This window comes from Euleptes europaea, chromosome 18 (assembly GCF_029931775.1).
Source record: "Euleptes europaea isolate rEulEur1 chromosome 18, rEulEur1.hap1, whole genome shotgun sequence".
Taxonomy (NCBI): Eukaryota; Metazoa; Chordata; class Lepidosauria; order Squamata; family Sphaerodactylidae; genus Euleptes; species Euleptes europaea.
This window is the reverse complement of record NC_079329.1, coordinates 39,078,455-39,090,871: the sequence shown is the minus strand read 5'-3', so window position 1 is coordinate 39,090,871 and position 12,417 is coordinate 39,078,455. Positions and strand designations below refer to the sequence as shown.

The 12,417-nt window shown below is 46.6% G+C and overlaps 1 protein-coding gene across 1 annotated transcript in view; it reads right to left on the bottom strand.

Annotated features, from left to right (window-relative positions):
- Positions 1 to 12,417, bottom strand: part of NSF (N-ethylmaleimide sensitive factor, vesicle fusing ATPase) — a 126,566-nt gene that overhangs the window by 16,660 nt on the left and 97,489 nt on the right. The window contains exons 13-17 of the mRNA XM_056863330.1: positions 11,808 to 11,903; positions 11,235 to 11,391; positions 10,256 to 10,389; positions 5,688 to 5,754; positions 5,017 to 5,096 (exon numbers count right to left, since the gene is read on the bottom strand). Coding sequence (XP_056719308.1) covers positions 5,017 to 5,096; positions 5,688 to 5,754; positions 10,256 to 10,389; positions 11,235 to 11,391; positions 11,808 to 11,903 — 534 coding nt within the window. The remainder of the gene's footprint in view (positions 1 to 5,016; positions 5,097 to 5,687; positions 5,755 to 10,255; positions 10,390 to 11,234; positions 11,392 to 11,807; positions 11,904 to 12,417) is intronic.

Here is a 12,417-nt window from a genome sequence, read left to right as displayed (position 1 = left end):
CCTGTTTAGGCTTATTGAAACCACCAGGGGACACCCTGGGCCCTTTGCGGCCTCTAGGCTTAGACTGGAATTTCCTGTCCTGTTGTGGACGTGGGAATGAGGGGCGGAAGCTAGATTGGTGAAAGGCCCCCTGGAATCTGTAGGGGCAGGAAGATTGAGGGGTCTGGCAGCCAAAATACCGACATTTTGGGTCAGATGCCTGAGGGGCAATTCCCAGCGACCGTGCATTAGTCTTATTTTTCTTTAGACAGTTGAGGAATGTATCTGTCTGGACACTGAACAGGGATGTGCCTTCAAAGGGAAGGTCTTCTACGCGTGCTCGAGTGTCATAGGGAAGTGTGGATTGGCGGAGCCATGCATGTAGGCGAATTACAATGGCGGAGGCTATGGCCTTACTAGATGAATCGGCCACATGGCGCTGTGAGCTGCTGTCTCCCAAGAGACATGCCCTCATTCTGGATGGCCCTAGCCGAGGGCCTCTGGTCATCAGGAAGGATGGAGATCTGTGGAGAAACTCTATTCCACAGGGAATACTGGTACCTAGCCATAACCACTAGGAAATTGGAGATGCATATCCCCACCGCACTGGAAGAGTAAATCATTCTAGCGAGGGTATATAATTTTCTCCATTCTCTATCCTGTGGTGAGGAATGTGCTCCCGATCTATATTTACCAAGGAGCGCCTCCATCACTACTGAATTAGGTGGAGGGTGTTGGTACAAAAACTCCCCGTCTTCCCTGTGGATCTTGTATAAATTTTCCACTCTCTTGGAGGAAGAGGGAACTGAGCAAGGTTTGGCCCAATTGGCATGAACCACTTCAAGAATACTCTTTATCATGGGAAGTGCCACTGGACCCGCATCTGGGCAGTGGAGTATATCCATAATGGAATCTAAGGGGCCAGCATCATCAGGCCTAAAATCAATATTAAGGGCTTTCGCCATGCGGATCAGTTGTTCCGCATACATGCGGATGTCCCCCGCAGGGGATATAGGTTTAGAGTCCCCCACAGTGTCCTCCGGGGAGGGTTGTGACGTGCGGGACTCTTCATCCAAGTCCAGAGACACCTCGGTGTCATATTCTGAATGTGCAATGTCTTTCGACATAGGAGATCTGGACACGGAAAGTCCACGACGAGACGCTTGCCTTGGGCGATCCGGGATGCTAACATCAAGATGGTGAGACAGGAGGTGACGAGGTGTCAGGCCTAGCCTGGGCTGTGTGCAGAGAATGCCAGGCATGGGCTGCCAAAGGATGTTATGCTTTCTCCAGGTGCCGGCCAAGGTCAACTCTAACAACTGCCAACTGCCAACTATGTATTTTGACTCTGAACTTCATGGGAATCTTACCTCGGTGGGAGGGGGGTTACCATGGCATCCTGACTTGTTCTGTGCTCTTTCCTATATACCCCTGCACCCTGCTTATAGTTCTCATTAGTGCCGTCTTGATTCATAGCTGCTGTTAACCTGTGGATTTTCCAATAAATCAACTCTCTTTTGGACTTCTTGTCTGTGGATGTTGTTTATGGGATTGTCACGGGACAAGTGCTTACGCGAGGGTCATCAGGATGGCGAAATGGGAGGTGTTGTGAGCTGTGTCTGGAAGAGCCACGATCATCCCTGTAGACATGTCGACGTCGATGGGAGTCCCTCGACCTTGAGCAGGTGCCCGATCGACGACTGCGGCAACCAGCCGAAACTTCCGAATACACGGAAGGGGTAGGCGAACGTTGATGTCGAGAAGGTCAGTGTCGACGGCTGTCTCGACGTCGAGAGGAAGACCGGCTCCGAGAAGAATCTCGGTGTCGATGGGAGGCTGGAGAGCGACCACTACGTGTCGACCTACATATGGAGGCGGAACGACTTCGACAGGCCGATCGTGAAGCAGATCAGCTCCGATGTGAGGATCGACTCCAATGAGAGGCGGACCGGCATCGACGAATGGACCGGCTCCGGCGGGAGTCAGATAGGTGTCGACGGGAATCAGATCGACTCCGCTGAACAGATGAGCTTCGAGGGTCAGCCACTCGAGGTCGTTGAGATACGGATCGACTCCGACGGGTTGAGCGGCTCCGACGAGAAGTGGAGCGACTCCGACGGGCTGAGCGACTCCGACGAGGAGACTGACTCTGACGAGGAATCGAACGATGCCGCCGAGACTGGGATGGTGTCGGAGTACGGGATCGGGGCTGAGATGCTTGGCAGGGCTCGATGTGCAGCGATCCCTGAGGCGAAACTGCGGGGCTCTTTTCAGCGGCCGACTGAGTTTCCGTAGCGATAGTGGGTTGCGGCTGAGCAGATCCCGATGCGTAGCCGGTATCGGGCCGCGCCACCGATTCATTGGCCACCATAGGCACGTCCTTGTAGAGCTTGATGAGGTGTTGCTCCATAAAGACTTTAACCTCCTGGGCCCTGCTCGGAGTCAGAGCCGAGGGGGTAGCAAGGGAATGAGGAGGTGAGTCCTCAATGGTAATGGGCTGGCGCCCAGCGACGTCAGCGGTGAGGGAAGCCAGTGGATGCGGAGACTTGGTCTGAGTTCGGCGGCGAGGTGAGGTGGATTGGGAGCGACGTCAACTCGACCTTGGGGACCGTGAAGGCGACTTGCGGCGTGGAGATCTAGAGCGAGAAGAGCGGCGAGAGGAGCCCTGACCGTGGCCATCTTGAGCCAACGGCGCAATAAATTTAGCGGGTTGGACGACCACTGAGGAAGGATTGTCCCGCTTGGAAGTCCCTCCCGCCGACCGTTTGGAGATTTTCAACGTTTTGGACGAGGGCCCGGGTTCAACCGACTGACCTTGCGATGAGGTTGAAGGGCCTACCGCCGGATCCGGACAAAAAGACTCTTTGTAGAGGTGGGAGAGAAGGCGAGTCGAACAGCCCCTCAGGGCCTTCGCGGTGAGTTTGACACAACTCTTGCAGGACGCAGAAATATGGCCTTCACCCAAACACAACAGGCACTCTTTATGAGTGTCTGTTTTAGCCATTTTTGTACCACAAGTGGCACATTTCTTGAATAGAGGAGCCTTTTTGGACTCCATTGCTGCAGCAGAAGCTAACACGTTCTCTCCCCGTGGCGGCAGAAAGAGAACTGGAGGGAAGAGTGCTCCCTCCCCCTGGGTCATGGGACTGCTGGGCGGGAAGGCTGCATGCCCCGAGGGGAGCGGGAGCACTCTCTTTTTAGATTTTGCTAGAAGCTGACAAATCTTATCCATGGCTGGCCTGCGCCTGAGCAGTCCCCAATGTGGGACTGCATAGAAGCCACGCAGATGAACATCCTTTCTGCTGAATAATGTCAGCCCTCAAACTAAGCTGAGAACAGGTATATAAAGGAACAAAAGCACCAGCAACATGCAAAAATAACAGACCAAATATAGCAGAGGCAAGCAAAATAAACTAAATAACTCTCAGTGCAAGATAGCCCCTTACCTTGATACAGCTGACCTGCCCACCTGTATCTACGCCACAGTAACATTGAGACTAGACCACTGTAATGCACTGTGCATTGGTCTCCCCTCAAAATCAACTTGGAAAATCCAACTGATCCAGAATGCCATGGCTCAGCTATTAGTGGGAGCAAGACGGAGGAGCATGCACATTACTCCCATTCTGCAGATGCTCCATTGGCTGCACATTTGTTACTAGGTTCAGTTTAAGGGATTGGCTATCATATATAAAGCCCTCCGTGACCCTGACCCCTCTTATTTATGGGACCACTTCTCCCCCTATGCTCCACCACGACAACTTTGCTCATGTCAGCAAGGCCTTCTGCGGTTGCCAACCTGCAAATGGGCAAAACCAACAACATGTGCTTTCTCCATTGTGGCTGAATGGAATGGCCTGCTTGAGGAGGTCAGGAAGGCTCCCTCTCTCGTGGCTTTCCACAAACTGCGCAAAACTGAATTACTAAAGAGGGCTTTTCTGAGCAGGCGATAGGGTTACACTGTACAAAATGGTTTACAAACTTGGATAAATGATTAGAGACTGTGGTTTATACTGTTATGTATGGCTTATTGTAAGTAGGTTCCTATTATGTAATTTTGTACCACTTACTGTGTCATGTTAATAATTATGCTAAGCTTCAGTTTTTTCTGGTGTTTCCAGACTTTTAAAATCCTACCGCACTGGTTACTAAACATCCCATTTTGCTGACTGTCCTGACTCGCTATGTGTAATCCGTCTGGAGTCCCTATGAGAAAGGCGGACTATAAATAACGTACATAATTTTTTAAAATGCAAAATTCATCTGAAACAACACCAGAACAACCCCCAGCAGAGAAAATGGATAATAAAATAATGGTCAAACCACTGACTTCTTGCCCATCCCTCAAAAACAACAACAAAAACAGACAATAATATTAAACGAGGTTAAAAAGATAAAACCATTGAAGGCTTTCAGGAACAAGAGATTTCAGCAGGTTCTCAGTGACTTGAAGGGAAGGCTGGCTGATGAAATTCCTCGGGCAGGGAGTCCCATTAAACCAGGGGCCAGCAACAAAAATGCCCCGCTCCATATGCCCACCAAACCAGCTGCCCTCCCTGAAGCCATAAAAAGGGCAGCTTTCTCAGGCAGGTTAATAAAGCTGCCTTCTATGCGTAAAAGAGGTCCTCCGGCTCTCAGCCAAGGTAGAAGTTTCCTCCAACAACACAGAGGAAGGGGGGCAGTGACAAGCAGAAAGTCAATGCTGGATAACAAGGCTGAGGTCTTCAGCAGCAAACAGCAAAGAGATTGGCCTTTGCAAGCTCGGTTGACTCCCCACCCCTCCCCTCTAACTATTCATACACTGTTTTTTCCCTTCACCACGATCAAAACCACTGGCCCAAAAATTGAATCCTGGTCTCAATTTTTGTGGTTCTTAAAAAACAACATTCTAGCCATCATGCTTTTAAAGACACACACGTAGCCTCAGCTGAAAACTCAGAAGCCTCGGGTCACTGGCAGTCAAGGGCGCTACTCCACCAACTCTCGCCTTGGATGAGCCCATGGCCTTATTTTACCCCACTGCAGGAAGAAACTCACATGAGGTGGCGCCTTCTTCAGCAACACCAGCAGAGCTTGTAACACCAAGTTGGAGAATCGTGGCCCTATTGGAACGTAATCTGAAAGGCAAAAGGGTGACAAGGTGAGTCTGCTGCTGCTTACATATCGCCGTGGACCTGCTCCAGGTCTAGGAAGTCTGGGTCAGGGTGACCAAGGACGGGCTGCTCTGGTCAAGGCTGCAGGGGGTCCCGAACGGGCGATCCGAGGGGTGTCAGGCAGGGGTTCAGCTCGAGCACGGACTTCGAGGAGGGAATTGTGGAGAGACACCCCCCCTCACCATCACACACCAGCTTTTTCCATTGATCAGCTAGTTGGGGGGGAATAGCAGGCAGACTGGTATCCCCCCGAACCCTGTGTCAAAGGCTTCTGGATCAGATCTGAGCAGCCAGGAGACCTGCTCTCGCTGCCTGCAGGCCGCCTTGGCCTTCCCCCCTGGGGTACCCCTGACCCCAAAGGCACGGACGCCCTCGCCTCCAGTCTGTGCCACGCTGCCTTTGTTTCCCTGTTCCGGTGCCCAAGAAATGAGCCTGAGCATGGGAAGGCAGGCAGCCAGAGCAGGTCCTGGCCCAACACAGAAGCCCCACACAGGCCTCGCCAGGCTGAACTGCCTGCTGGAAGAGCCCCCTGCCACTGCCCCCCACCTTCCTCACCTAAGAGTCTTTCGATGTCATCCACCACCACGCAGCTGAGCTGAGACTTGTAAGCATCGTCAAAGATCTGTTTTTTTAAACAGCAAAGGTCAATTTCCACCTCTTAGCATAACAGAACATATATTTAAACCATGAAATGGGTGGGTGTTAATTTTATTATCCTTAATCCCAAATGCATAATTTATTGGTTCTGTTTTTGTCCTTGCAAATAAATAGGAATATACAAATACAATGCTCGGTTGGCTTCTTTGCAAAACTCAATGTATCCTAAAAAAGCTGTGGAAATATTCTTAGAACACAAGACCAATTCCAGTTGTGGCCTCTTGGCAGTGGTTGTAATCTTGAACAGGCACAGTCAAGCCTGAAGAACAGGTGTTTGGAACATTTTGGCTAAAAATGCAGAGATTAATGAAGGAATATCATGTATTTACATATTGTCAGAAATTGCACTTTGGAAAGGTTATCAGATGTTTGGAATTCTTGTAAGAAGATGCCCTAGTTTTGGAAAAACCAAACATCTTGCTAGCTTTTACTTAATGGTTCCAAAATACCTCTCCCCAGCAAATCTCGGGGGAAAGCAATTAAAGAGGCAGTGGTATCCCCACATTTGTGAGGGCTATACCTTCACCTGAGGCCCAAAAGTCACAGAAAGGTTCAATTTTACTTATACTGTATTGGAGCTTATTGAGAACTGTTGTGCAAAGAAACATCTTTCCCCCACCCAGGCTTCGGCCTCATAAAACAGGAACATGATTTGCAGTTCTAATGTCTTAGAATCCTAGAACACCGGAAGCTCTGGGCGAGTATCCAACATATGGCTTGACAGAGAAGAAAGCAGCATGCTTTGTCAAAAAGCAACGCTTTGGTTTCAGACACAGTCCAGTGAGAAGACCTAAATGTTGAAGGTTGTTCTCTGCCTGCCTCCTGCCTTGCTACCATAGGTACTTTTGGGAGACAAAAACTGGGTGTGTTCTAGAAAGGATAAGGTAAAGCATTTTACCAAGTGAATAAAGTGCTAGCAAATCTTCCCTTTAAGACACATATTCAGAATCAAAGGATATTAATGGCTTGAAAATAAACAAACAGGAATTCAAAATGAGGGCATTTGCTGACGATTTATTATGGATTCTAGATGATCCCAATCAATCTGCATTCAAACTGAAAGAGATACTGGATTCATATAGTAATGTCTCAGGATTTAAAATTAACCAAGAGAAAACACAAATGTTTTTCAAGAATGTTTCAGGAATGGAACAACAACATTTTATGGCTGTGACAGGATGGCAGAAAGCAACTGAAGTGAAATACTTGGGAATATGGATTTCTATAAAAAATGCAGATCTGATTACGAACAATTATCTTAGATTATGGGAAGAAATAAAGAAAGATATGATGATTTGGACTAACAAAAACTTGTCCCTGCTGGGTTGCATTTCAACAATACAAATGAACGTATTGCCAAGATTATTATTTTTGTTTCAGAATCTTCCTATAATATCCCAAGTAAAGTATTTAATACTTAGAAGAAAGACTTACTGAACTTCATCTGCCAAGGTAAAAAATCAAGGATTGCATATAAATAGTTGGTGGATTCAAAGAAAGAGGAGGTCTTGCACTCCCAAATTTTAAACTATATGCTGTGGCGGCTGCCTTAGTATGGCTGAAAGACTGGATGGACTTAAAAAATACACGCTTACTGGATTTGGAGGGTTTTGATAATAGAAGTGGTTGGCACGGTTATTTGTGGTATAATAAAGTTAAAACACATGCATCATTTCAACAACATATGGTTAAATCATCTCTTTATAGGATATGGATTAGATATAAACATTTATTAGAAACAAAAATTCCGTTATGGATTTCTTCCCAAGAAATGTTGACATTACACCTATTAAGACCCTCCCAATTTGTGACATATCAAGACCTTTTGAAATGGGAAGGTACAAAATGTTCACTAAAAGAATATGAGGAAGTTAAAGACTCATTATCTTGGTTCCAGTATCATCAAATAAACTCGGTTTTTTTACAGGATGCGAAAACAGGATTCTCTAAAACTAAATCAATTTTACAGAAATTTTTGCTGGATACAAATGATCATCTTATTTCCAAGATGTACAAGTTATTGTTAGAACTCTACTGTGAACAAGAACGAATAAAACCTACTATGATTAGTTGGGCACAAATGTTGGGTCATAATATAACATTACAAAAGTGGGAAAGGCTTTGGATGAGAGACCTGAAACTTATATCTTCGCAACTATTAAGAGAAAATGTCTATAAAATGATGTATAAATGGTATTTAACACCGAAGAAATTAGCAACATCGTATGCTTCTATGTCACCAAGTTGTTGGAAATGCAATAAAGAAATAGGATCTTTTCATCATATGTGGTGGACTTGTGAAAAAGCTAAAAAAAATTGGGAGATATATAATCAAATAAGGTTGATCTTACAACAAAATATTCCTAAAACACCTGAAATGATGCTATTGAGTATGATACCGGACACTATTTTTACTCATAGAACCTTTTTGATTTATGTCACCACGGCTGCTCGATTGATATATGCAGCTAAATGGAAGACAGTTGAGATACCAGATAAAAAAGATTGGATAAAAAAGATGCTGGAATTGACTGAGATGGCGAAACTTTCAGCTTTGATATATCAGAATGATAATGAACAATTTTGGGGGGAATGGAAGGCTTGGAGAATGTATTGTAAAAATTACTTTTTAACGGGACCTTTTAAAGGATACTCATTGATCTAATCCCTTATTCATATTTTGTGTTAACTTTTATATTAGGTATTGATTTTATAATGTTGGATATGACAAGAACAGACAAATTAAAATAATATTGGGATTAGTCCTGTTAGCAAAAGATTATACAATTTAATTTAGACGGACGAGGGAGAGGGGGAAGTCATTTGATTGTTAAACTAGAATAATATTTGCTCTTTTCTTTATTATTATTATTATATTGTTTTCTATGGATATATTAAATGAAGAAAAAATTTTTTTTTTAAAAAAGACACATATTCACACTAGAGAGGAACGCTCGGTGGGGTGCTCCTATCTATTCCTGTGTTGGGCTAGAGACTTACTATTTTTTACAGTGAAAGCTGGGAATTCCAGAAACCTGCTAAGCCTATTGTTACAACACTCAAGCAATATGTTGATATTTTAGTGTCTTTTTTAAAAAAGAAAAAGAAGTCACTCCTCTTCAGGGTGGGGGAGGAGGAGAGGGAGTGGTTTGACCACAACAGTCCAATCATCAAACAATGGGCTGGAGGTGGGTGGGAGTGGGCAAGATAAAGCAAACCGATAGAAACATTACACATGAGGAAAAAGCCAGCTCAAAACTGACTTCCAGAAAAGCATCAGTGTAAAAGTGGTCTCAAAAGAACCAGAAAAAAAAAAAGAGAGAGGAGGGGATCAGAAACCTGAAGTGAAAACTGATGGCACAAAAATGTGTGCACAAATTGGGGGATAAAACAAGGCAGTATGAGGCCAGAACCGATGAAAAACCCATGTAGAAACCCATGCGGAAAAGCCCTGGATCAAACCAGAGAAAGGCTTCCATCGCATTACACCTGCCAGCTATGCACATGTTTGCTCTTAGAAGGCAGGTATCATAACACTGGGCAGAACAGCCAGATTATGTTGTGGGTTATTTGTTGCAGATCTTCGGTCTGTGGGGGAAAAAACATTTACTGCCTTTTTTGTTGCCTGAGATGGTTTCTAATGTTTCTCATAACCAGAAAAGTATATCTCTGTTCCAAGTTGCACAAATTTGCAAAATCTCTAGCAAAAATGAATGCAGAGTTTGTCAAATTAAATGTGGTGTGCTGTTGTGGTTTACAGATTGAAGACAGCTTCATTTACACTACCTCATGTTCTTCTCTGATGCAAAATTGTTACGGCCTCAGTTCTCCCCCCCCCCCCATGAGGAAAGAGAAGGGCTGAAAGTGCTGCACTGATGCAGATTCAGGCAAAATGTTGGAAAGTGGGGTGAGATCTTGTTAGCTTGAGTGCAGCCAGAGCGAAGAGTCGTTCTCCAGTTGTGCCTTGCAAGACTTTCTCCTTGGAGGTTTTCGAGACAAGACCCAACAGGCATCTGCAGCTGGCTGGAGAAGCATCAAGGAACGGATTACCCTGCCTGGGGGAAGCGGGTTAGTCTAGATGACTCAGGGCTTCCTTCCCATCTTAACAATGTAGCCCACGGCACTCAATTGTCTGTTCCTCTCCGCTGCTCCCTGTGAAAGTTTTGCGTCCCTTCCTTCAGTCCCAGAGCAACAAGTAACTAGCTGGAGTTCTCCTTTCCTTCTGCCTGCCCACTCCCATACCAGGTCTCATCTGCATTTCCAGTCCCAACACCTGCCCCTTCCTTCATCTGAACCTTTTCTCTGCTATCAAGCTGCTGCCATAAGGACTGGTTCTTCAGAATTGCCTGCCCAGCCCATAACCCTGCTGCGGAACCAATATGCACGGACAAGGTGGCATGGAAACCTGACCTAACGTATTTGATGCCAGACGCAAAACTGTTGCATGAAAGCAGTTTGCAGCCTACCTTCTTCATGGCCTGGCACTTGGCAGTTTCTGAAAAGCCGATCATCTTATCGGGAGAGCAGATCTTGATAAAGGGGAAATTGGATCCTTCTGCAATTTTTGCAGCCAGGGCTGTCTTTCCACTGTGTGGGGGACCTGCATGAAGAAAAGAAGAAGAATTGGTTTTTATACGCCAACTTTCTCTACTTTTTTAAGGAGAATCAAATGGGCTTACAATCACCTTCACTTCCTTTCCCCGCAAAAAAAAACCTTGTGAGGTAGGTGGGGCTGAGAGAGTTCAGAGAGAACTGTGACTGGCCCAAGGTTACCCAGCAGGCTTTATGAGTAGGAGTGGGGAAATCAAACCCGGTTCACCAGATCAGAGTCCACCGCTTCAAACCACTACACCATGCTGGCCCAGTACAGACAAAACTGAGCAGCGGGACCCTGAGGGTCCAGCCAGCACAGAGAACCAAAAAGCCAGTGAGTAAAGCCATTTGTAGGCAAGGAATGCTGAGGCTCTTTTCCACATGCTGAGACATACGCTTACTTCCAAGTTCTTAAAGCACTCTTGGGTCTAGAATTCTCCATGGCCTTCATCAAAACACAAACCATTGCTGCTTACCTGCTTTCTTGCACTTTCTCCACTTATCTGTCCATGTGACTATGAGTTGTCAATGCATACATGAGGCCAACCCGTGGCTGTGGTTTGAAAATCCACATCAAACCAAAGTTTCTAACTCTGGTTTGTTCACTAACCACAAACCAGGTCTGAAAGGCATCACTGAGTGAAGGGGGATTCTCTGTCCCCACCAGGCTCCCCAAATTATCTTCATTTATCTACTTACACGAGGCTGCTGGGACATTCTCGCGTCCATATCCCAGGTCTCCCACAGACTACCCAGTTCTTCAGACCAGCAGTTTTGCTGCCACAGCTCCTAAGAGTGGACAGCGTTTAGTCCCTTCCTTGTGGACCGCAGAACGTGAAGTGGGAAGCCTACCTTCCAAGAGGACGCTGACCAAGGGGGTCCGGTCACTGTTCTTGGCCTGCTGCACAAGAAGCTCCCCATCGTCCAGGACCCGGGTGACGGGGTCCCCCCAGTTGATGATGCCGTTCATGATGTAGCTGGCATAATCCTCTTGATTGGTCCCAAATGCCTGTGGGGTTGAAGAGGAGAGGTTCTCAGCACCAATGAATGAGCCCCCCTTATTAGTGCGATGGCCGGGGAGGAGGTGGGGAAGAGCTAAAGGGCTCTTGGCTGACACACTGGGGCCTGCGTTAGGCAGCTTGATGGACCAGGAACCATCTAGAATTTGTCTGTGTTTCCATCCTTCCTTTCTTTTAAAAAAACGGCATTGTTCAAATTGGCATTGTTCAAATGTTGTAATGTATTTTGTCATTTTTTTTGTAAGTTGCTTTTGTTCTCTTTGGGGATTGAAGTGGCATAGAAATGCCTGACTAAAACAAAGAGGAACTGTTAGTGCATCCCAGCCCGCCTGTGTTCATCGGGGTGGGAAGCTCTCTAAAGGCCTGTGGTGGAGTTAAGGGGCGAGAATACACTGGTCCAACTTACCGGCTTGATGTCATTATCCAGGGAAGCAAAGAAGTCATCCTTTGTCACCTGCAGGGATTCTGCTTTCTCCATATCCACTTCCACTTTGGTACTGGCCTGATCAGAAAACAGGAGATGGCAGGTTACAAGCTGATTAGTTTAAAATGCGTGTTTGTAAATGGGAGTCACCAAGATCAAGTAGTAGCCCTGTTTGAAAACCCTCCGCGAATCTCAAGAACTTTGGCTTGCAAAGGAGAAAACTGTTTCTAGAGCTTGAGGGTAAAGAACCCACTGAAAACAGAACTGCGCTGTGCACGGCTTTCTCTCTCCACCTCTCTGTGCCCCCCGCCAGCTAGCTCTGCTGAATCCCTTCTAACTGTAAGGACATGACCAGACCGCTGCTTCAGCTGTGTGCCTGAGCTCTCTGCTGCTCGGCCCCAAAGTGTCAGGCCCCTTTTTCTCTGTGGCTCCCTCACACAGACCACTCAGGGCCAGCAGAGCATGAAGGACCTCTCTACGGCCTGAACCCCTCCCACCCAAAGGCCACCCCACCTTCCATCACCCCCTCTCTGGAGGCTTAAGAAGGTAAAGGTCCCCTGTGCAACCACCGGGTCATTCCTGACCCATGGGG